This window comes from Cetorhinus maximus, chromosome 13 (assembly GCF_964194155.1).
Source record: "Cetorhinus maximus chromosome 13, sCetMax3.hap1.1, whole genome shotgun sequence".
Lineage (NCBI taxonomy): Eukaryota > Metazoa > Chordata > Chondrichthyes > Lamniformes > Cetorhinidae > Cetorhinus > Cetorhinus maximus.
The window spans coordinates 57,702,651-57,728,922 of NC_135891.1; the positions used below are offsets into that span (position 1 = coordinate 57,702,651).

Here is a 26,272-nt window from a genome sequence, read left to right on the forward strand (position 1 = left end):
CTTTGGTAAAATACATAAACGTGGCTGTTGTGTTGTTTGTAGGAACTGTGCATCTTTTTGGAGTACCAATGAACGGAGTGTACACTGGAGTCTGTTCCAGAAACATTGCAAATATGGCTTTCAAATGACTTTTGTTGGGCCAAAAGAAGCATATTGCCCTTCTTGGCCTCCCAAAATCTTCCCATCTGCTGCTAGCCACTCAGAGGCTTCCCCCAACCCCGCACCCCCCACCACACCCTCCCTTGCTAAACCTGCCACCAAGATTCCATTCCACTGCTACCCTTCCCGCACCCCCACCACACCACCAAACCGCCCCACGCCCCCCCCCCACCCTTCCACCCTATTTCAGTTTTGAATTCTATCTGCTCTGCGGAGGGACTGCTGGATTTCCTGTGCTGCTGCCCTTTACCCACCACCACCGCCACCCCTCCCACCACCAATCGAGAAGATTCTGGTCAATGTTCATGGTATACTTGGCAGCTTATTGGAATTATGCAGAAGAGGCTTCAACTACTAAGGTAGTCCGGTGGCTGCTCACTGGTGTTCTTGGATGTGTGGCTTTGATCCCTTTACCCACCACCTATTTGGTATTATGTTGCACTCAATCTGAAAATCGCCATTATGTGTCATTAAAAGGGGGGAAAAACAGAGGTGCAGAGCTCAGGACCAACCATTCCAACTTTCACCTCCGTCCAACACAGGTACTGTGCCCAAGTCCCCTATTTCATGGATGATGCTTTTTGCTGGATTTCTTTGTATGAAGATGGCACTGCCAGCCCTCCTGTATTGCCTCGAATTGTCCAAAAATTCAAGATTAATTTCCCGCACAGTGGTGCAAGCAACCTGATTGAAAAACAAAATGTGGGATTAAATCAATTTTCATTTTATTTGAATGCCTTTGTTTACCAGTTACGAAAATATTGAGATAAAAACGAACATTTCTAGAAATACTCGGCATGGCAGCATCTACAGAGAGAAACTCCAGTTCTGATGAACAGTCGTCTCAGCCTGTAAACCATCAACTCTGTTTCTCCTCATTGATGCTGCACGATCCACTGAGCATTTCCAGCATTTTTTATTTTTATTTCAGATTTCCAGCATCTGCAATATTTCATTTTAGGCAAAAATATTGAAAATGGGAAAAAGGCTGTTTGACCGGGCAAGGACTGATGAAACTTCCAAGAATACATCGAACCGGAGCTGACAAACCAGTATAAAGAGTAAACGTTATCAAGCCACACAAAACAGGGATGGAACTTTGCTTGAATAATGATTTCCATCAAATTATAGGAGGCAATAGATAGCTTGCCAACTTAGTACATGTTGTGATATTAGCTGAGGGATTTAATCAAAAGCGTGAAGCCAAGCACACTAAACTCTGAACTCCGATGCTCCAATTTAAATTTCTATTTGAATATTTACACACACCCCAGGTGCCACATTTCGCCATCAGTCAGGAAAGGGAAAGGAAGGAATATTGTTCCATGTAGAAAATATCCATTATGCCTTTGGCATTCACCTAGAGGTTCAGCGACACTGTATCGTCTACAGGCCAGACTGTCACATTGGAACATGGGCATATGAGGAGCTCACTTATGTGAAGGAACAGGAAACAGAACATTATAAACAAGTGCAAAAAGAAACACACAAAGTGTTGGGTTTTCTTCAGATTCAAGGAAGGTATTCCATTCTAATGAATTTTTGTCAAAGTTTATAAGGCAGGAATATTTGATTTTAATTTACATTATATTACAAGTATAGACTCTTTGGTGGGTGTGATTTTCCGTTCCTGAGACTAAGTCCGGTGGCAGAAACAAAAGTTGGAGTGACTTCTGCTAGAGAACGGGCCGGCTGAACACACGAGATCTTGCGCTGTTCAGCTTATTAATTATGCAGCTGCGAGGAACACGTTGAATCTAATGGCAGGGCGGGCAGGATGTGACCCACCCCGCCATCACCTCGTAGACTCCAATGTCTAGGAGCCATATTTGAACAGCACCCTGACAGCCATTCACTCGTCGACTCTGTGCCTTGACTCCCCCCTGCTGCCGTCCTGGCTCAATCTCACCCCCCCACCAACCCCCGTGCCCAGCCTTGGCACAGCATGTGTGACAGGCAGCTGATATCTCTCAATGACGGTGTGAAGCAAAGATGAAAGCAACGTTTACTGACCTGAAAGTCCAGGAAGAAGTCGACCTTGCCAGGTGCACACCACTTATGTACAGTTTTGAAACAGAACATTCTAAATTCCTGCTGGCAGGGCACTAAAGTTCAAGGGTTGACAAGATTCCAGTGTAATGAGTAATGCCTTCTAATGAGCAATCATGAGATGCAAATGGGGTTCGCGACATAGATCAGTGGGACACTCGACCTGCCTTGAACTCGCCAGGAAAATTGGGAGAACACGATTCCAAACTAATTTCCCAACATCGGGAAACTGATTTTTGGCCTCCTATCAAATCTTGCTCCCCTGCCTGCACAATTCCCACTGCTGGCAGGAGTGGAAAATTCCACCCTAAATTCTCTCTATTTTAGTTCAAAATACAGTAGTAATTTATTTCCAATACAGCATTTTTTACAGTAGTTACATAATGGCGCTCATCCTTCAATAAGGAAGACATCACACATCAATTGTTTAAAGCATCATTGATACCGAGATCCATGAATGAAATAAGACTCTGCCCAAACTCTCCACATGGAATAAAGAAGCGATCAATAAGATTGATATCCTGGCAATAATCTTATCACAGTATTCAGATGATTATAATTTGCCCTGAGCTAGACAACCATTGACAGAACCCTTTGATGGGTTTGCTGTGTGGGTAACCTTTCCTCAGCACTATTATTCAGCATAGTACACCTTCCTGTGACTCATTGTATGTGCTATTCCATATTGCAGAACCCTCTCACAGTCACAAATAATTACTGTATTTACTGCATAGAAGCAGGACATTTCAACCGACTATTCAATCCAAGCTTTTATGCTCCTGCAAACCTATTTCATCTAATCCTATCAACATAACCCTTTCTCCTTCATGTGCATATCATCATTCATTCATGTGTGCTCTGCCCTAAGGCAGGCCTTTGGCTCATTGTCTGCTGATGCTTCATCCTGAGCCATTTTCTTGGTCGTTTATTAGTGGTTTGCCATTATCTTCCACTTTCAAGGGTAAGGCAAGGATGTAGGCCTCAAGCTTATCTCAGCCAATGGGAATCAAACCCACACTGTTAGTCTTATTTTGAACCACACTCTAGCCCTCTATCCAGCTGAACTAACATACTCCCTAAGTGCATATCTAGCTTCCCTTTAAATTAATCTAGGTCCCAAGTCATTTAATGCCCCACACACATCTTCACACCTTGCTCTCCTTTTGTTAAATACACAGCAACTATCAGTTTCTCTGATTGCTGGTCTGCACATGAGTGTTTACTGAACAAAATCATCATAGACCAGGCAAAGGAGTGGGTATAGTGGCGTGGTGGGTGGTGGGGAGGATGTGGTCAGCAGGTGAGGAGGTTTGTAGTGGTGGATAGAGCTGTCACTGATTTGAGAGGAAGAATTGGACATAAAAAGTTCATTGCTGAGTTAACTTTTGCAGAGTTGATGGTCTGGTTGGAAAATTTAAATATCTATTTCTTTTCCTTTAGAGGAAAAGTGTGACGATGTTTGCAAAAAAACGACAGTTTTATGGTCAAGTAACCTAGGAAAGATGAGAAAACGGAGAAAGAGCCCAAAACCAATTCAGGAGGGGAAATCTTCTGGGACATTCCTCTGTGAAAAAAATTAAAATTAATTCTAGGAGATCACAGTGACTATGAGGCATTTATCAATATGCTTTCTGCTGTTTGTGCATTACTCTATCAACTATAACCAGGAACTCATCAAATTCAGTGAGCGAATCTGCACTTATTGCACAAACTGCCAACTTGCTCCAAAGGTCAATGATCCTCTGCAAAAAGAAAACCTCCTGGTGGTGTATTATGGGTTCTTTAGGTGTCTCAATGATGATATCTTGAGACTTGTATATTTAAACATGGACCATTCATTGTTAACTCTTAACTATTTACACATCCAAGGTATGGCCATGCATGGAGCTGTTACCTCCATGCAGGCTGGTTCCAGAGTGTTCTCTCTAGACTGTTCTCCCAATCTATTACCATGTGACTCTATGTATCATACCGTGGGTGGTGCTATTTTCCAGTATCACATTAACCCTTCCTCTGTCAAGCACTTTTACATTACAATGGCATGCAGGCACATCATACAACATCACCCTTCGCCGTAGAAAATTTTCCTCCCTTCCAACGGAGCATTACAATACAATCTTTACTTGCTATCCCTTTTCCCCCTATCTCAAGTCTCTGACTTTATGAATTCAGATGGTCTTGAGGCTTGATAGTTCTTCCACATCTCAGTCTGCCACAGTTGGAGGATTGGTGATAGTACTCTGTGTTTCCGATAGTTGGCTCTCTCCAATTGATTCACCTTTTGCGTTTCTTCAAGCTGTGTTTCTCTTTATTAACAACCCATCTGCTTTCTGCAGACACTGTGGGGTAGCCTCATTCCTTCCGATGGGCATGTGCACTCCGTTCATTGCTAGAGTGGACTTGAAATGTCTTTTTCCATGGTGTCCACCATATTCCTGCTGGAAGTGGATGTTTCATAAATGGAACCTTCATTTCTACTTGTTTCACATTCTCAGCCAAACGTTTGTTTGATGTTTTATTTTCAAATCCTTTTGCAAGCTTTTGAATCTTTTCATTCAGCTCAATGGTTCCCAATACATCTGAGACATCCAGTGTGCTTCCTTCTTCCAGTCGCTTGCACTTCAGTGTCAGAATTACATTTTCTGATCTTATTTCTGTCTTTTCTTTCTCTATCTGCAACAGAACTTTGTCCTTGTCCTTCATTTTGGTTTCACTGTTGGCCAGCTTGTCTCTGATGAAGTCTTAACGTGTTTCAGCTTTGTAAACGTGCTACTAAAGGCTTCATTATCCGCTCGCATTTTGGAAAGTTCTACGTCTTTTCCTTTCACCGACTCCTCTTTGCCATTCAACTGCTTCTTCAGCTCTTTAGTCTGTTTCTTGTAGTTTCCCGGCTTTCTCCTGGAATATAGAACATTGCTGGGTCTTCCCTGCCAACTGGTTCTTCAGTTTGTTCAGAGTGGCATTAAATTCATTTCCCTTTGCTTCGTAGTTTTCCAGAGAAATAAACTTTAACCTAAGGGATTCTTGGAACATGCGAATGTTCTTCAGCATGTTTTCCTTTTCTTTTGCATTGGATCTTGAAGGACAATAAATTGTTCTTTCAACTGTGCATTTTCTTGTTGACCTCTTGCAACTCACTCTGGGCTTCAGTGCATTGTTTCATTGCTATTGATAATTCCAATGCATCTTTTTCTGAAGTAACATTCAACATCCTCTGTAGCTCCTCATGTCTTTCCATGGCTACATATTGATTCTTCAAGGATTCTTTGAGGGCTGCAACTTCTTTGTGTACCTTTTCTGCCTACTGTTTTGCCTAGCTGTACATCTGGTTGAGTTTCCCCAATTCCACACAATTTGTGTGGAATTGCTGTGGAATTAAGGACCATTATTTCCTCTGGTACCTTTGTATCATCTCTGAAATTTGTTTGTTCGGATCTCAAACAACTTGGTTCATTGAAAACTTCAGTTTATCGTGCGTTTTCAAAGGTATATACTCAGATTGAATCTTGCACTTTAAATATTCCAGTTCAGCTCTGAAGTGAACATTTTCCTGTAGAACAGCTTCATTTACTTTTTGTACATTTTGCTTCTTTTGAGTTACCTCAAGTTCTGAGGCCTTCTGTTGCCTTCCCTCTTGGGGTCCCTTTTGTTGTCCTGTCTCTGGGGTCATTTGCTGCCGTCCCTTTGGATCTCTGTTTGCCCTCCCTCTGGGCCTTTTGCTGTCTTATCTCTGAGGTCTTTTGTTACTCTTTCTCTAAGGCCTTTTGTTCCCTTCTCTTTGAGGTCGTTTGTTGCCCCCTCTCTCTGGGGTCTTTTTTTGCTCTCATTCTGGGGCCGCTTGTTGCCCTTGGCACTTTATTGGGAGTTTCCATCTCTCTGGTGTCTCTTGTTACCCTCGGTGGACTTGCCCTCTCTCTGGGGTCTCTTCCAATTTTCTGTCCATGGCTGTTTTTCTTTTGTAGTTACAGCTTTAAATCTCATCGCCCCTTTAAGAGCTGTCAGTGCGGTAACGGTTTTCTCAGTCAGGCCATCTGTAACCTATCGGTTCTGGCTCTGTGGTCTTTCAGCACTTTTCGGGTTTTGGCGGGCTCTCTGGTGATCAGCCACTTCGGTGTTTGGTAAGCTTTCTAAGCTTAAAATTTTTGTCTTGCTCAAAACAAAATGTTCAGCAAGTGTGCTTCTTTTCTTTTACTCTCAGTGCTGGTTTTGTTTGAACCAATCCGCTTTGGGAGTCTTGGCAGGCTTGCTTCTTTTTAACTTAAAGCTACAATGCTTTTCTCCTCTGCATTGCCTGTCCTTTGTTTTTTTTTTCTTTCAGGTAACTTTCTTTTTTTTTCTCAGTTGCTCCTTCTTTACTAGTTTTTCTTCTTAAACTTTTGACTCTGCCAACCGATTTGTACAGGTTTGTGTTTTTTTAAGCTTTGTTTTTTACTTGCAGCTCTCTTTCAGCTGCCCTGTGGATGCTGAGCCCCGGGAGTGCCATCTATTCTATAATGTAAGTGCAGCTTCTTTTTTTTGTATTTTTGTACACCATCTGGTGAAATTTCTCACTCAGGTTCTTGCAATTTTCTGTAATAGATTTCCATTCACTCTGGTGGATTCCTCACTTCCAAGTCTGTAGTGAAGCTTCTTCAACATTTCTTCAAGTTTTCTTCTTAGGTGCATGCCTCTCTAGTTTGGCTTCAGTTGCTTTGAGTTTTCACACCTTGGGAAACTGTTCTGCGTTCATGCATCTAGCTGTCATCACAGATTACCATATCGGATTATGGTACTAACTCTGATGTAATATCTTGTAGAAGCGATTGCTGTTGCCAACTGTGTTGTATTATGCATTCTTTAGATGACACCTTGAGACTTGTATATTTAAACATTAACCATGTATTGTTAACCCTTAACTATTTACACACCCAAGGTATGGTCATGCATGGTGCTGTTACCTCCATGCACGCTGGTTTTAGAGTGTTCTCTCTAGACTGTTCTCTCACTCTATTACCATGTGACTCTATGCATCATGCCATGGGTGCTAGTCTCCAGTCCCACATTAACCCTTGCTTTGCCGAGCACCTTTGCCTTACAATGGTATGCAGGCACATCATACAACACCTGACATCTGATGTAGTTCTAGGCTTACATAATTTATAAGGATAGATGCTGATTGCACCTAAATCAATTCAAATTGTATATCCAAATGGACCCCGTCTAGACTCTTCATTGTATGAAATGCTTCAATCAAATTTTCCCATTGTCTATGTTTTTCTAAAGTAAACAGCCCAAGCTCTCTAAGCCAGCTGTGATAATTAAGGGCTTTTAAACCATGTGTTAACCTAATGGCTCTCCACTGAATCTTTTCTTGAGGGGTCCAAAAGTTTTTTTTTAATTCTTTCCCAGGATGTGGGTGTCGCTGGCTAGGCTAGCATTTATTGCCCATCCCTAATTATCCTTGATAAGGTGGTGGTGAGCCGCCTTCTTCAACAGCTGCAGCCCATGTGATGTAGGTACGCCCAAAGTGCTGTTGTTAAGAAGGAATTCCAGGATTTTAATCCAGTGGAAGTGAAGGAACGGCAATATAGTTCCAAGTCAGGATGGTGTGTCACTTGGAGGGGATTGAAGATGGTGGCGTTCCCATGCATCTACTATCCTTGTCCTTCTAGATGGTAGAGGCCGTGGGTTTGAAAGGTTCTGTTGAAAGAGCCTTGGTGAGTTGTGTAGTGCATCTTGTAGGTGGTACACACTGCTGCCACTGTACATCGTTGGTGGTGGGAGCGAATGTTGAAGGTGGTGGATGGGGTGCCAATCAGGTGAACTGTTTTGTTCTGGATGGTGTCAAGCTTCTTGAGCACTGTTGGAGCTGCACTTATTCAGGCAAGTGGAGAGTATTCCATCACATTCCTGACTTGTAGTTGGTGGACAGGCTTTGGGAAGTCAGGAGGTGAGTTACTTGCTGCATAATTCCCAGCCTCTGACCTCTTGGAGCCACAGTATTTACATGGATGGTCCAGTTCAGTTTCTGGTCAATGGTAACCCAGGATGTTGATAGAGAGGTATTCAGTGATGGTAATGCCATTGAATGTAAAGGGGAGATGGTTGGACTCTCTATTGTTGGAGCCGGTCATTGCTTGGCATGTGTGTGGTGCGAATGTTACTTGCTACTTGTCAGCCCAAGCCTGAATGTTGTCCAGGTCTTAAAAGTGGACAAAATGTTCTGGATAAGATCTAACAAGATATCAAAGAAGGATAACATGCTTTTTTTACCTCTAGACTCGACTATTCTAATGTCCTCCTGGTCACGTTGTGAGCTGTAAACTTGAGCTCATCCAGAACTCTGCTGCCCACACCCTAACTAACACCAAACCGCATTTGCCCAACCTCCTTGTGCTTGCTGATTGACATTGTATCCATGTCAAGAAATGCCTCTATTTTAAAATTTTCATCCTTGTTTTCAAATCCTTCCATAGTCCCTCCCATCATTAGCTTTACAGCTTCTTCAAGCTTCACAACCCACTGAAATCTCTGCACTCCTTTAATTCTGGCTTCTTGTACTTCCCCAATTTTAATCACCACCATTGGTGGCCATGCCTTTAGTTACTTAGGCTTGAAGCCCTGGAATTCCCTTCCTAAATTTCTCTTCCACTTTATCTTTTCTCTCCTTTAAGATGCACTTTTAATCTATCTATTTCACCATGTGTTGGCCACCTTTCCTAATGTCTCACCATGTGGCTCAGTCAAATTTTGTTTTGCACTCTTGTTAAGTGCCTTGGAATGTTTTACCATGTTAAAGGCATTATATAAATGCAAATTGTTGTTGATATTTTATATTGTATTGTCCTAGCAATCATTCTCACACTCTTGTTGCTATTGAACTCACAGTTCAATATTGAGCTGCACCCATGTTGGTTGTAAACAAAAGCTTTGCAATAAAACTAGGTTATCATCCACTACATCCAGTCTATGTGCTGCAAATCTGTCTGATGTACTAAAGCAATCTCAATAATGCACATAATGGATTTGTTACATTAGGCTTTAGTTGGCATGCCAGATCATTGGCTCATTTTGAGTCAAATGTACTTTAATTTCAGGTACCTTATGTTACAGAGAATTGTAACAGGAATTCTCCCCATCTCCACCCACCCCAAAGAACACAAAACATGAAAATAAATTCATAGCTCAAAGGGAGCATGTGATGGAGAATGAATACAGCAATGCCATAGCCCTATCTGCTTTCACATCGCTCTCTGCAGGGAGTGCTATATCGATGAATTTAACCCCAAATGTGTACGCAAGGTGAAAACTACATGGAACAAGCCTGTCAATATATAGTGTTTTTTTAAACCACATCCATGTATATCTTAGCATTGCGGTAGGAATTGGGATGCCAGGAACATGATTCCCTGAGGCAGTGGGTGATTCCCAACATGGTACAAATATATGAAGTGAAGCAGAAATCTCAACATTAATTAAGGAAGAAATTCTGATATGTTTCTTTGTATTATTGCCATATCTGAGCATCCACTTAAGATTTCATTGGCTATCATACTTCAAGTTTGCAACATTCTTATTCCAGGTTTCTGTAATGTTGCTAAATAACTTTTGATTTTAACAATAAACATCATTATCATGTTTTTATAATTATATGAAGGCACCAATCCCTCATAAGAGATTGTGTAAACATGTTGAGGGCTCATTTATTTAGACGTGAACATTTATACAAAGGTAGAAAACTTGAAAACATCTGCAGCAGTGCTGCATGTGCTGTGTTCTGTTCACAACCCAAAGTGAAACTGAGACTGGATCACATGACACACATTCCCTCTAGCGATGACATGTTCCTATCCCCTAAAAGCATATGACAACAATCACTTGGCTTAATTAGTAGGGGATAAAATTTCATTTCACAGTAGCTTTATGTATACAACATGCTTAGGAGCAGGAATATCCAGCTGTGGCTGGATTTACAAGTAATACAAGAGACTGCAGTTGAGAAATATCTGGGTTTTTAATCTCAAATATCCTTGTTACATTCGGCAACAGAACAACACTGGCAACAACATCAATGGTGATGTGGTCACGAGCTGTGGTTTTTCTTGAGTGGACAAAGGCAACTGTCAACTGCCACATTCCTTAAGAATTTTTCCACAGATCTGATCTGGGCTGCATGTTTTCTGTGGATTTGCTCACTTGAATTGCTCCTTCCATTTGTTGATAATAACACCAGATCCTTCTAATTCACAAAGTGAAGCCTCCTGCCAATTCACATGTTCCTCAAATTCATCAATTTTCAAACCAGCTAAAAAATCCACTCAATTTATTCACATCAGGAGGATTGTCTGCAGACAAATCAGGATCAATGCTCTTTTTCGATGTGAAACCTGACATTTTATGCATACACTTCAATACATCCCTTGGATTATGCAGCTTCGAAAAGTTGCTTGTAAGTGCCTGTGATGCAAAGGAGTGCAACAACAAACACCTCCCTAGTGAAGAAGGAATAAAATGGATGGAAAATAAATAGTAGACACTGACAGCATGTGCTAATGAATAAGGACAGTTTAAAGGCAAACAACAACAACTTGTATTTATATAGTGACTTTAATGACATTAAATATCCCAAAATGCTTCACTGGAGTGTTAACAAACAAAATTTGGCACTGAGCCACATAAGGGGATATTAGGGCAGGTGACCCAAAGCTTGGTCAAAGAGGTAGGTTTAAAGGAGTGTAAGGAGGCTACACAGCGAGAGATAGGCAAGGCCATCGAGAGATTTTAAACCAAGAGTGAGAATTTTAAAATCAAGTTGTTGCTGGACTGGGAGCCAATGTGAGCCAACGAGAAAGAGAGTCATGGTGACTTAGGACATGGGCAACAAAGATTTGGATAAAAGCAAAATAATGTGGATGCTGGAAATCTGAAATAAAACTGAAAATGCTGGGAAAACGCAGCAGGTCTGGCAGCATCTGTGGTGAGAGAAACAGAGTTAACATTTCGAGTCTGTATGCCTCTGAGGTTTGAATAACCTCAATTTTCCTGAAGGTACTTGGTGGGAGGCCAACCAGGAGGACATTGACATAGCCGAGTCGAAAGATAACAAATGAGTGGATGACTACTAACATGAGGGAAAGTGCTTCCTTTGAAGAGTACAATGTCTGAAAATTTATGCCGCAGCCACGTTATGAGGACTTTAAAATTAAATTAGACTGTACATTGGGTTTTTTAAAGTCTTAAGTCTCAGTGCCCAAAAATACAGAATTCATGAGGGGGAGGAAGTCAATTCTATATGAAGAACTTATGATTGAATGGAGGGAAAGGGGCGAAAGATACCACAGTGGGAGTTTTGTCATGTCACTGTGATATTACACAAAATTTTAACAGTCACCAAGTGGGCGGAAGAGGTTATTTGTTTTAATAGCACAATAATGTCAGGGGGAGAAAATAATAGAATCTGATAAATATGTGCTGCAGTGTTTCAATGCATCAGTATTTCATCACAGTAATCTCTTCACGAGCGACAGTTCACCTCCCACGCCGTGCAATGGGAATGAATCCTGTTTGTTTTGATATCACATTTTGCTAGCATCTCTCATTGCTCAGGCAGGTTTGTTACAAATTCCACCCATTAGTACTGAGAGACAATTCTCAGAAAACAAGCAATTGTAGAAATTATTTTGCCTGTTAAAATATTAATTTTCCTGAGATCATCCTGTTCATAACTCAGATTTCCAATTTTGATTTGAACAACTGCTAGTGTTTGAATACCTCTCTTGTCTTTTGGTTAACAAAATTCCTCAGGATATGGTCCGACCCCAGTTTGAGTATGATTTCCTTTAACTTGCACTTTGGCTACTTTAGCATTCTGTTTACTTCATTGATTGCTGTTCTGCAGTGATTGGACATGTTGGGCATTAAGGCTGGCCTGAGCTCTGCATATCTTTCTATCAGCTTCATTGCCAATTGTGAAGTCCTTTCTGTTCTCCGTTATTACTTCCAATGTTCAGTTCTTTGAATTTGTTTGTGCTAAATTTCAGCGACCATTTTTTCCACCTGCTTACACATTGGGCAGAATTTTCTGCCTGTCTGGCGGGCGGGCCCGACCCAATCTCCGGTGGGCGGGGAGCCGATCCCCACCGGAGAAGCGGGCCACACCGCCATTTTACGTGGGTGGGCCAATTAAAGCCCGCCCAGCGTGACATCTGGTGGGAAGCGCTATGCACTTCCTGTGCAGGCGGGGGGATTCCCTAAAAGCGAGAGTGCGCTCTTTCGCACCTGCGCACTAAGTGCTGTCTCAGGGAGATCGCTGACACTTTAAAAAATATTAAAAATAGAAAAAAAAATTCCCTAACATGTCCCCCTCATGTGACAATGTCACATAAGATGGGACATGTTCATAATTAACATAATAACTTTATTAAAAATTTTAAAACCCTGCATGAAACCTCATCCCGCCGGTGAATGAGGTTTCATGTTTTCTCTATTTGCCGCTGGGGCTCCTGGCCTGCCCGCCAACCTTAAGGTTGGACGGGCAGGTCCTTTAATTGTTTAAATGATCCTGTCAATGGCCTCAATTGGCCATTGACAGGTTGGCGGGCGCACAGCTGATTTTGCTGTGCCCCCGTCTTCCTGAAAATTTAAATGGGGCGGGATGACATTGGGGGTTCCACCCGATGTCATCCCGCATCATTTTACGCGTCAGCGAGTGGGCCCCGCCCCCTGCTTGTCAACGGCAAAATTCTACCCATTATGTCCTACTCATTTTGTATTTCTTCAACTACCTCCTCAGAATCTACTAATGTGGTATAATGTGCAGGTGCATCAAGTCTTAAGAGGCCTTCGCTATTCCAAGGTTAACAATTGCAACATGTCAAAAAATTGAAGACTTTGGGTGGAATTTCCCCAAATTTACACTGTGTGGTAGCGAGCGGGTAAAACGGCGTGCTGCCTGCCGACAACGATGGTGAGTTTTCACGCTGTATCGTCCCGAGCCCGCCTCATTACTTATGCACTCCCAGGAAACACGCCGTTTCCATGGTGGGCGGGCTCCTCATTTGCCCACCCACCATCATCCTGCCGTTGCCTCACGCCGGGCAGCATGTTTAAAGGTCAGCCGCAAGCACAGCGCTCATTGCTCCCAGCTCACCACCACTGCTGGGAGACATGGTCCTCAAAGGCAAGAAGATTGCAACCCCCAGTTTAATGATGGGTCCCTTGAGTGACAGCAGGATGCCGTGGAGACCCGCCGGGATGTCCTGTACCCCTGCTCTGGCTGCAGGAATAGCAGCAACATGACCAATCCAGCTTGGGAGGTGGTGGCAGCAGTGGTCAGTGCCAACACTCTGCAAAAGAGGACAACCACCCAGTACTGCAAGTGCATGAATGATCTCCTCTGTTTCGCCAGGATATGTCACATCTTTCATCACTCTCAACTCACACACTCACAAACCCAGCACACATCCACAGGGCTCTCACTCACTGCCAGTTCAAGGGACATCACCATTCACTCTCTAACACTCAATGTCATTGTCCTCATCCCATCCATGGGACCCCTCACCACCCTCACAGGCCAAGCACATTTATCATCTGGCCTGGTAGGCATCCTGCTTACATTCTCTCCATCTCTATCTATGCAGGACAAGCTGGTGCACAACAAGAGAGACAGGTTTCAGACCAGCGGCAGAATTCCCGAAATCACGGTCCTCATGGACTTTGAAAACAGAGCCATTCAGCTGGCCGGCAAGGATCTGGACTAGTCCTGTGCTAACGGTGAGGTCGGCGGTGATCCACCAAGTGAAGATCCAGTAGTGCAACATATATCAGACAACCATGCTGTGAGTGATGTGTCCTGTTTCACAGGCCACTGCCATGCACTAATTATCTCCCCTTGCCTTCGCAGGCACATCTGCCAAACAGCCGACAGAGTCCATGACCCAGGACCTCCAATCAAGTCCCGAAGAAACCTCTGAAAAGGAATCTGAAGGCACCCTCCCTGAAGTCCCATCACAGTGCTCACCCACACCTTCCACCAGTGCAGAAGCACACACCTCGGTGGGAATTGGCTTTAGAGTAGCCTTGGGATCACAATCTGGTGAGCACATTGCACTTCCTGATCCACAGCAGGCAGCGGCAGGGACTTCCCAGGTGTCCGGCAATTGGAGAATTGCTGGATGCCAGAAATTTGCTGTGTCTGAGTCAGATGACGAGGCTCTGGACTTGGCCATGTCACAGTTGCTGGAGGCAAGCTCGGGAACATCAGGAAGGGATGTCCGCTGCACTCCTCGGATTGCAAAGCACGATGGAGGAGTCCGTCCACCTTCAGGCTGAGGTGATAGCGCCGGCATTGCAATGCACCGAGGTCAACACTGGCAGGATGGTGGCCGCCATGAAGACTTTGGTCCAGGACTTCGCTCTTACGCTGCTGCGCGGGCTCAACTCCTTCGCTGATGCCATAGTTGCCCTCCAACTGTGTATGCGAGAGAGGTGCCAGACAGCTCGCTCTGACTCCAACTACTCCTGCTCCTCAAGGAGTCAGCCTGGGGTCCCTGGGCACCCATAGGGAGGAGAATCCATCGGCAAAAGCAGGCCGGGGCCCTCCAAGTATCAGCCCACCAGAGGATGCCCGCCAAGGTTATCAGAGACAGGGTGTCCCAGTCAGCAGGCTGCCTCTGCTGTGGATGTCCGGGGAGCACTAAGACACAGCAGCTGGGTTAAGAAATTTAAGAAGAATTAGCTGCACAGCCTGGGCATGGGTGTTAATCACTTGTACAAACTGTTCACTATTGTCAATAAACTCCCAAGAATGTCTCCCTGCCTGTGGCTCCTTGTTCTGATGAGCCGTGTTCCTGTCACTCAGATGTGAAACCATTCTGTACAAGATAAAGGCAGGTGCCTCAGACCAGGGCCTCTTCCCTGTGCATCCTCTGGAGGGCTGAGACCTGGAGGGCCCCGGCCTGCTTTCAGGGTCCTTCTGTTTGGCAGTGACACCCTCCTCGGTCTTTGGAGCTGGAGCTGCTGAGGTCACAGGAAGTGGGGAGTCGGATGGGCCAGGTAAAATCACCTTGAAGGATGGGCCCAGAGTGCTCACCTATGGATCCCCCTCCCTATCAGTGCCCAGGGACTCCAGGTTGGATCCTTGAGGAGCAGGGGTAGCTGGAGTGAGATCGAGCTGTCCGGCACCCCTCTCGCATACAAACTGTTGGAGGCCAACTATGGCATCAAGGATGGAGGCCACAATGATGGTCAGGCCTCACACTCCCTGGAGACATTACTGATGCTTGCGCCTCTGCTGTGCTTGTTATTACTGCCAGAATGTAGTGGGCAGATGCCACAAGGTTCTCTCATTCTCTTTGTGTACTCTCAGCACATTTAAGGTGGGGCTGGCCCCCATCTATTCAGCATCTGTGACCACTGATGCTGCGCTCCAGCTCCTGAAGGGCTCAGGTGCTAAAGGAAGACAAAGCATCAGATGCTTCTAAAGTTTCATGGCTGTGTCTCTATGATATGACCTTGATCACGGAATGCAAGCAAGCTGCTCAACAGGAGTCAGACATTCTCAGAGGCTGTGTAAAAATTTATAGGTTGTCCTCACTGCATGTCGTCAGTTTACAGCTCACGTGCTCACGTTTCTTCTTCCAAAAGGTACACAGAGAGCGCTCTGTGATCAGCAGCCTGAAGGAAGAAGACGGCTCAGTAAAGTCATCACGGTCCGACATTCTGAGGATCAGCAAATCCTTTTATGCCGGTCTGTATGACGTGAAGCCCACGGACAGCACGGCCTCCCAGTCCTTCCTGTCCTCTATCACGGAGGTCTTAGACCACAGTACGCGGGAGAGCCTAGACAAACCGCTAACTCCTGACGAACTGACTAAGGCCCTCGAGTCCTTCGAGAAGAGTAAAACCCCCGGAAGCGACGGCCTGCCGGCGGAGTTGTATTCGGCTCTGTGGGACTTGATCGGCCCAGACCTGCTAGAAGTGTACGAGAGTATGCTCCTGGCCGGCAGCATGTCAGAATCCATGAGGAAAGGCATCATCACCCTCATCTACAAGCACAAGGGGGAAAGGGAGGAAATTAGAAATTGGCGACCCATTTCACTGCTGAATGTGGACTATAAGATTCTGTCCAAGGTCATCGCCAACCGGGTCAAATCCGCTCTGGAATTGGTGATTCACCCTGACCAGACCTGCTCTGTGCCAGGCAGGAAGATCTCTGACAGCCTGGCGCTGCTCAGGGATACGATTGCCTATGTACAGGACAGGGGTGTGGATACCTGCCTCATCAGCTTGGATCAGGAGAAGGCCTTTGACAGAATATCGCACACCTACATGGGGGATGTGCTGTCCAAAATGGGCTTTGGGGAGGGAATTCGAAATTGGATCCAACTGCTCTACACTAACATCAGTAGCGCAGTCTCAATCAATGGGTGGGAAACAGATAGCTTTCCGATTAAATCTGGAGTCAGGCAGGGCTGTCCTCTCTCGCCTGTCCTTTTCGTGTGCTGCATAGAACCCTTTGCCGAGTCCATCAGGAAGGATCCGGGCATAAGAGGAGTGACGATCCCAGGCAGTGGAGGCACTCAGGTAAAAGCCTCCCTGTACATGGACGACGTCGCCGTCTTCTGCTCGGATCCGCTGTCGGTGCGCAGACTGATGCACGTCTGCGACCAGTTCGAACTGGCCTCGGGAGCCAAGGTAAATCGTGGGAAGAGCGAGGCCATGTTCTTTGGGAACTGGGCTGACCGATCCTTTGTCCCCTTCACTGTCAGGGCTGACGGCCTGAAGGTGCTGGGGATATGGTTCGGAGGGACCGGGGCATGCGTTAGAAACTGGAAGGAGCGAGTGGCTATGGTGAAAAGGAAACTGGGCATGTGGGAGCGACGCTCCCTCTCCATTGCGGGAAAGAACCTGGTCATCAGGTGTGAGGTACTCTCGCTGTTGCTGTACGTGGCGCAGGTCTGGCCCATTCCACACTCCTGCGCGACGGCGATCACTCGAGCCATCTTCCGCTTTATCTGGAGGTCGAAAATGGATCGTGTCCGCAGGGACGCGATGTACAAGCCTCTAGATAAAGGGGGAAAAAACGTGCCCAACATCGCCCTCATACTGATGGCCACCTTTGTGTGTGGCTGCATCAAGCGGTGCGTAGACCCTCAGTACGCAAACACCAAGTGTCACTACGTGCTGAGGTTCTACCTGTCCCCGGTGTTGCGAAGGATGGGTCTGGCCACGCTGCCGCGGAACGCTCCAAGTAGTTGGACCGTGCCGTACCACCTGTCCCTGGTGGAAAAATTTATGCAGAAAAACACCTTTGACCACAAGTCCATCAGGCAGTGGTCAGCACGTAACGTCCTAGAGGCCCTGAGGGATAAGGAGAGGGTGGACCCTGTGGGATGGTTCCCCGAGCAGACTGTCAAAGTCATTTGGCAGAATGCCTCATCGCCAGAACTTTCCAACAAGCACCAAGACGTAGCTTGGCTGGTGGTGAGAAAGGCCCTCCCCGTCAGATCCTTCCTACACGCCAGGAAGCTCACCCCCTCTGCACGTTGCCCTCGAGGTGGCTGCGGTGGGGAAGAGACCGTTGTTCACCTCCTTGTGGATTGTGCCTTTGCAAAGAAAGTCTGGAGAGAGATGCAGTGGTTGCTGTCGAGGTTCATCCCGAGCAGTTCTGTGACACAGGACTCTGTGCTCTACGGGCTGTTCCCAGGGACACACACCGAGACAAACATCAACTGCAGCTGGAGGATCATCAACTCGGTGAAAGAGGCGCTTTGGTCTGCCCGAAACTTGTTGGTCTTCCAGCACAAAGAGTTGTCCCCGACCGATTGTTGCGGACTGGCACAATCCAAAGTCCAGGACTACGTGCTGAGGGACGCACTAAAGCTTGGGGCAGCTGCCGCAAAGGCGCAATGGGGAAGGGTCGCTGTCTAAGACCTTTCTACCACAGCGCACCGAGAGACTGGGAACTGTTTAGAGCCCCTCGGGCTGTACAGATCAAAATGAAAGGCTGTAAATGATTGTAATATTGTTTGTACTGATGCACCTGGTGATACATTATGTAAAAGTTTAACCTGGATTGTACCCTTGTAATGTTGTCTTTGAAATGGTTTTGAATGTGATTGAAGATAATTTATGAATAAAGTATATTTTTACAAAAAAAAAAGCTGACGCTTGTAGCAACGGGAACGTGAGGTGATGGTGCATGTGTACAACCCCTTCGTCCCTGTCGCCGACGTGGTCACCTTCCTCACCAGGTACTTCGATAAGGTGGGGAGCGGCACCGAGATTCGAGACGACTTGGGGATCTGGACAGGCAAACGCCTGTTTAAGGTCACGCTAAAGACCGATGGTAAGGGAGCCATTTTCCACCCTCCTTCCAGTTTCGCTATCGGGGGAAACCGTGGCTACCTGGTCTACGCTGGGCAACCCAAGCATTGTCGCTCATGCGGCAAGGCTGGTCATGTGGCGGCCAACTGCAGCGCCTCCCTCTGCAAGATCTGCAAACAGGAAGGGCACCAGACAAAAGACTGCAAACAGGCCAAGTGCTGCAACCTGTGTGGCGAGGCAAGTCACCTCTACAGGACCTGCCCCAAACGCTGCCGTACTTACGCACAGGCAGCCAAAGCCAACCAGGGGGAAGCAGAAGAAATGTTTCGTGTCACTCCAACCACCAAGGCCCCCAGGGAGCTCAACGGGACAAAGGAGGACACAGAGAGAGACAAGGTGGAGAAAGAGATTGAGGCAACAGAGAGCCAATCAACAGCACTACCCCCTGAACCTCCCAGTCCTCAGGACAGCGAATCAATGGAGGAGGAGGCAGCAGTGGAAAAGCAGCAGGGGGAGTGGCGGACGGTGAAGAACAAGAAAAGTAAGAGGGAGCGAAGAAGAAGCAAAGGCGTTTCCCAGAGAAGCGGCAAGAGGCGTCTCCCATCCGACACGGAGGACAAGGGCAGCAGCTCTTCGGATGATGAAGTGCCAGAGCGGCACCGACAGAAGAGGCGGCAAAGCTCCAGGGCGTTGGAGGACGAGACACCCGAGCTCCAGAAAATTGGAGACAACAAGGAGACCAGCGCACCCCAACTTTGCCTGCAACCTGAGGAGGCCAGTGCACCACAGCCCCTGGAATCTGGGAGCAGTGAGGCAATCATCGCACCCCAGCTCCAGGAAGCCGGGAACAGCAACACCCCAGAGGGGGTGAGTTTTGGAGAAGCTTCTCCAGCAAAGGTCATCTCAAAACCCGCTCTCTACGTGAACCTCCAGATGCCACTGGAGCAGAACACGGCCAAGGAGATCTACCTCAGCCCATCCAAAGTGAAGGAATTTGAGCTCACTACGGGTATGAAGGAGCAGACTAAAGGTCTGGGACTCTCAGAGACAGTGGGTTTGGTAGGAGAATAAATGCTTTAAAATGGGTTTAAAGATTGTATCCATAAATGTGCGTAGCATTAAATCTACTACGCGATGTGTTGCAACCTTGGACTACCTAGCCAAGGTCAAAGCTGACCTGTTGTTTCTGCAGGAGTGTGCGATACCGCACCTCAGCTCCTACAGGCAATGGTCACGATGGTGGTCCCACGGGCCATCGATCTGGTCGGGCGGAAACGACACTCGTTCCTCCGGCCTGGGTATTCTGCTGCGGGGAGGCAACTTCACCGTCTCCGAGGTCAAGGAGGTGGTGGGCGGGCGACTCCTCGTAGCAGACGTAATGTACAAGAACGCTCCACTCCGGTTAATTAACGTGTATGGCCCGGCACAAGGGGCTGAGCGGCTGGAGGTTTTTCAGCAGCTCCCACTGCTGCTGGCGACCTCCAGGCCGGTCATTCTGGGCGGTGACTTCAACTGCATCATCGATGCGGCTGGACGATCCGGCAGGGCCGGCAGCAGATTGGACGCTACGTCCAGATCCCTGATGGAAACAGTTAAGGATGCCAAGCTGCACGACGTCTTCAGCAACCCTGCAGACGGAGCGCAGCGTAGATACACCTGGTCGCGGCCAGACGGGTCCATTCGTTCCAGGATAGACTTCCTGTTTGTGTCCCGTGCATTCACAGTCAGATCCACCGAGGTCAAGCCGGTGTTCTTCTCTGACCACTGCCTCCTACTGGCGGACTGCCACTTGGAGAAGGGCCTGAGGGTGGGCAGGGGGGCATGGAAGCTAAATGTGCAACTGCTGACCCCAGAGAACATTGAGGAGCTCAAGAGGGATTACAAAGGTTGGAGAACCGTGAAACCCCTCTTTAAGTCCCTGACACACTGGTGGGAAGTGATCAAGGGAAGCATCAAGAGGTTTTTCATCCGCAAAGGCACCCAGAAAGCTAGAAAGGAACAGAGGGAAATGTCCCGACTCCAGAAAAAGATGCAGAATCTGCTCCGGCTGCAGTCGATGGGGGTCGATGTCAAGGAGGAGCTCCAAGAGGTGAAGGGCCAGCAAGCCTCGCACTTTGCCTCGGAGGCCTCCAAGATCATCTTCCGTTCCAGGGTCCGCTCCGTGGAGCAGGATGAGACGTGCTCACGTTTCTTCTTCCAAAAGGTACACAGAGAGCGCTCTGTGATCAGCAGCCTGAAGGAAGAAGACGGCTCAGTAAAGTCATCACGGTCCGACATTCTGAGGATCAGCAAATCCTTTTATGCCGGACTGTATGACGTGAAGCCCACGGACAGCACGGCCTCCCAGTCCTTCCTGTCCTCTATCACGGAGGTCTTAGACCACAGTACGCGGGAGAGCCTAGACAAACCGCTAACTCCTGATGAACTGACTAAGGCCCTTGAGTCCTTCGAGAAGAGTAAAACTCCCGGAAGCGACGGCTTGCCGGCGGAGTTGTATTCGGCTCTGTGGGACTGGATCGGCCCAGACCTGCTAGGAGTGTACGAGAGTATGCTCCTGGCCGGTAGTATGTCAGAATCCATGAGGAAAGGCATCATCACCCTCATCTACAAGCACAAGGGGGAAAGGGAGGAAATTAGAAATTGGCGACCCATTTCACTGTTGAATATGGACTATAAGATTCTGTCCAAGGTCATCGCCAATCGGGTCAAATCCGCTCTGGAATTGGTGATTCACCCTGACCAGACCTGCTCTGTGCCAGGCAGGAAGATCTCTGACAGCCTGGCGCTGCTCAGGGATACGATTGCCTATGTACAGGACAGGGGTGTGGATACCTGCCTCATCAGCTTGGATCAGGAGAAGGCCTTTGACAGAATATCGCACACCTACATGGGGGATGTGCTGTCCAAAATGGGCTTTGGGGAGGGAATTCGAAATTGGATCCAACTGCTCTACACTAACATCAGTAGCGCAGTCTCAATCAATGGGTGGGAAACAGATAGCTTTCCGATTAAATCTGGAGTCAGGCAGGGCTGTCCTCTCTCGCCTGTCCTTTTCGTGTGCTGCATAGAACCCTTTGCCGAGTCCATCAGGAAGGATCCGGGCATAAGAGGAGTGACGATCCCAGGCAGTGGAGGCACTCAGGTAAAAGCCTCCCTGTACATGGACGACGTCGCCGTCTTCTGCTCGGATCCGCTGTCGGTGCGCAGACTGATGCACATCTGCGACCAGTTCGAACTGGCCTCGGGAGCCAAGGTAAATCGTGGGAAGAGCGAGGCCATGTTCTTTGGGAACTGGGCTGACCGATCCTTTGTCCCCTTCACTGTCAGGGCTGACGGCCTGAAGGTGCTGGGGATATGGTTCGGAGGGACCGGGGCATGCGTTAGAAACTGGAAGGAGCGAGTGGCTATGGTGAAAAGGAAACTGGGCATGTGGGAGCGACGCTCCCTCTCCATTGCGGGAAAGAACCTGGTCATCAGGTGTGAGGTACTCTCGCTGTTGCTGTACGTGGCGCAGGTCTGGCCCATTCCACACTCCTGCGCGACGGCGATCACTCGAGCCATCTTCCGCTTTATCTGGAGGTCGAAAATGGATCGTGTCCGCAGGGACGCGATGTACAAGCCTCTAGATAAAGGGGGAAAAAACGTGCCCAACATCGCCCTCATACTGATGGCCACCTTTGTGTGTGGCTGCATCAAGCGGTGCGTAGACCCTCAGTACGCAAACACCAAGTGTCACTACGTGCTGAGGTTCTACCTGTCCCCGGTGTTGCGAAGGATGGGTCTGGCCACGCTGCCGCGGAACGCTCCAAGTAGTTGGACCGTGCCGTACCACCTGTCCCTGGTGGAAAAATTTATGCAGAAAAACACCTTTGACCACAAGTCCATCAGGCAGTGGTCAGCACGTAACGTCCTAGAGGCCCTGAGGGATAAGGAGAGGGTGGACCCTGTGGGATGGTTCCCCGAGCAGACTGTCAAAGTCATTTGGCAGAATGCCTCATCGCCAGAACTTTCCAACAAGCACCAAGACGTAGCTTGGCTGGTGGTGAGAAAGGCCCTCCCCGTCAGATCCTTCCTACACGCCAGGAAGCTCACCCCCTCTGCACGTTGCCCTCGAGGTGGCTGCGGTGGGGAAGAGACCGTTGTTCACCTCCTTGTGGATTGTGCCTTTGCAAAGAAAGTCTGGAGAGAGATGCAGTGGTTGCTGTCGAGGTTCATCCCGAGCAGCTCTGTGACACAGGACTCTGTGCTCTACGGGCTGTTCCCAGGGACACACACCGAGACAAACATCAACTGCAGCTGGAGGATCATCAACTCAGTGAAAGAGGCGCTTTGGTCTGCCCGAAACTTGTTGGTCTTCCAGCACAAAGAGTTGTCCCCGACCGATTGTTGCGGACTGGCACAATCCAAAGTCCAGGACTACGTGCTGAGGGACGCACTAAAGCTTGGGGCAGCTGCCGCAAAGGCGCAATGGGGAAGGGTCGCTGTCTAAGACCTTTCTACCACAGCGCACCGAGAGACTGGGAACTGTTTAGAGCCCCTCGGGCTGTACAGATCAAAATGAAAGGCTGTAAATGATTGTAATATTGTTTGTACTGATGCACCTGGTGATACATTTTGTAAAAGTTTAACCTGGATTGTACCCTTGTAATGTTGTTTTTGAAATGGTTTGGAATGTGATTGAAGATATTTTATGAATAAAGTATATTTTTACAAAAAAAAAGCTGACGCTTGTAGAAGTTGACTGTGAGTTGCAGAACAGTGATTTTTCCATCGCTTTCTCTGTATTAATGTAGAATTGGAGAAATAAGAAACAGTCAAGGGTGAAGGGTAGAAGAACAGCTCTGGTCAATGAAGTTCTCCTCAGGGGTGCATGACATATGTTTTGAAATTGTCACTGAAATTTCAATAGCAAATAGCAGTGTACCATGAAATTTTCATACATAGTTAACTTGAACTGTGGAAAGTGGTCTACTACATAATTAAAGCTTTTGAGGTAGAAATTTGTCACGTCCAATTTTGGTTGCATAACTGATGGCACGTTTCCAACACATGCCTGAACCTGGAGGACTGATGATGGACAAAAATTGCCACAGCCTCCAGAGGCAGATCTTCATTATGCCTGGAAGCCATTGGGCTGGCTGGCTTGCTGGCAATGGAAAGCATGTAAGTTCATGGAGGGGAGGTACCCTTCAGCTGCTGCTGGTTCCACATGGATGTAAATATAAAGAGCTTAACTCCCCATTTCTTTAGCAGCCTCCGACGATCACTGGTTAGGCAGCTGTGGACCTAGAAAGGTAGCCACAGCTTGTTCAGTACAGGCCCCGAATGTTCTTAAGGAATTTAACAAATGAGCCATTGAAACGGATGCAACTCCCTCACTTCATGTCAAGCCCGTGCTCAGTTCAGGCAGCCACCTTAACTACCTAAAAAGATGGCCTTAATAAACCAGAATGCCTGAGAAGTTGGCTGCTGCTCATTACATCTCTAAATTCATCATTGATGTACCCAGTGTACAACCATAAATAGAACTTCTCCCTATTTTTTCTTCCAAATTAATGCTGTGCCTGAATAGAACATTTTAAACCACATGATTCTCTGGTAAAATGTTCGTGGTTATAGGCTTGCTGCTGATGATGGGAACAATCTAAGTTGAATGAATTCTGAATATTAGACAAGAAATGTATCACACAGCATTAAAGTATTTATGTGCAAGTTTCCCCTGATGTCTTGATACCAATGCCATAATTAAACTGGATTTTTTTGACAGATTTTAATTCATTGAAACTTCAGATCGGAGGCTGTTTTAATTTTTTCACTATCTTTTCTTTCTTTGCAGGCTACACGGATGGGTACAATCATGGGAGTCTTCTTTCCCTGCCTGCAGAATATTTTTGGAGTCATATTGTTCCTGCGCCTGACATGGGTTGTGGGGGTTGGTGGAATCATGGAATCTTTCTTCATCGTCATGTTGTGCTGCTCCTGTGTAAGTAACAATTCCATCCCAACTTGCTCATCTGAGAGATTTCTTTAATGCCTAACAGAGTACTGCACAAAGGGGACACTTTTCAGGCTCAACTTGGCTTCCAAGTCATAATGGCAGAAATGTGAACAAGACAATCCAAGCATTTTATAGCCTCAGTAGAAGGATAAAACATGGTGTTTCACTCATCTCCCACCTGCCCTAAAGAAAGGGAAAAGCCACAAATGGAAGGAAGAGCTGGCAATAATGTGTCAGGGTTGTGATAGGACACAGTGAATGAATAAACAGAACAATGTTGTGTCAATTTCTGTCTAATTATTCAAGGCATATACTGAATTAGTGTTAATTCCAGCTGTGTAACATAGGAATGTACAGGATTGGAGAACACCATTACAGTCCCTCTGGCCTGTGCTAGTTCAATCAACTAATGGATAGCTGGCAATCTAGATACATGTGAAAAAAAAATCAAAACTGCAGTTTCCCTTACGACTTGTTTGGTGAATACACCGTCCAGTTGAGTTGAGTTATACAGACCAAAATCAATGCCCACCAATGCTTGTACGATCTGATCATAACCATGATGGTGACTGAGCTCTTCCACAGCTGGAACTCTCTGACCATCCTCATTGTCTAGGTTTACACTTGAACAAAAGCCATTTGGGCAAAGCATCAAAAAGCATGGGCAGAAATTTTTGCCCTGTGGGCGGGCATGTGCCTGATCTGATTGGGAGTAAAATAGTGCGCAGTGACGTAGCGAGCGTCCCGATGGCATTGCACACTCTCGCGATCTTTTGGTTGGTGGGCACGCGCGAGAGTCGGCAGCGCGCCTGCTGACAATTAAGAGGCCTATTAAGGCCCTTAAACAGGTAATTAATTTGTATTTTTCGTCACCTACTCAGCCATTCAGTTGGCGGGTGGGCAAATCGGCCAGACGGCCTTTGCATTATTTTATGAAGCCTCGTCCAAGGGCGGGATGAGTTTTCCAACGGTAAATTAAATAACAATAAAAAATTTTAACATCATTTTTAACATGTCCTTCTTCATGTGACTGAGTCACATGTGGGGACATGTTTATATCATTTGTAAGGTCTTTATTTTTCATTTTAAAATTCTTCAGCTCCCTGAGGCAGCTCTGTGCCTTCAGGGAGCTTTCAGTGCGTGCTTCCCCATGCATGCGCAGACTTCAGCGCTCACCCTCCTTCTGCCCTCACCCCGGCAACGCTAAGGCTCTCATTTCATGCTAGCTAGCCGTTAATTGGCCAGCCAGCGTGAAATCGAGGCCATAGTCTGATCGCAGGCAGCAATCCATTTTGCGGCCGTTCTGGGCCCGCCCAACAAAGGGAAATCCTGCCCCCTATAGCACTTATGGAATTGTGCCCAGGTGTGAAGCTTGACGGAGCAGCAAAAAAAGAAATTCCAGACCATATTATTGAACATTTTCTAATGAATAAAGATAGAGAAATTAAGGTAGAATTTACTCCAGGCCTCATGTACACCCTTGGCTCGAACTCCTGCTGCTAACCACACCACCATTGGCAGTTTGCCACATAATAAAAACAATAGGGTGGCTATCAGGTAAGTTTGGGGAAGATGGTTAGATTGGGCAACAGGTGGAGGGGGGAGCACGGCGACGGAAATCTCCCGAACTGTGGAGTCAAAGGATGTCTGGTTACTTAAAAAACTTACTTCTATCTGATGGCCATAGGACCTGCCAAAGAATTCTGAGTGAGACAGGCCTGCCCCTCCTCCAGATTTGTACAAGGATCCTTTTAGATGTAT

At 46.8% G+C, this 26,272-nt stretch overlaps 1 protein-coding gene across 1 annotated transcript in view; it reads left to right on the forward strand.

The window, feature by feature from the left end:
• The window catches only part of LOC144688627 (solute carrier family 12 member 5-like), a 742,161-nt gene that overhangs the window by 428,164 nt on the left and 287,725 nt on the right, over positions 1-26,272 (forward strand). Inside the window, exon 4 of the mRNA XM_078555421.1 lies at positions 24,350-24,496. Within this exon, the coding sequence (XP_078411547.1) occupies positions 24,350-24,496 (147 nt within the window). The remainder of the gene's footprint in view (positions 1-24,349; positions 24,497-26,272) is intronic.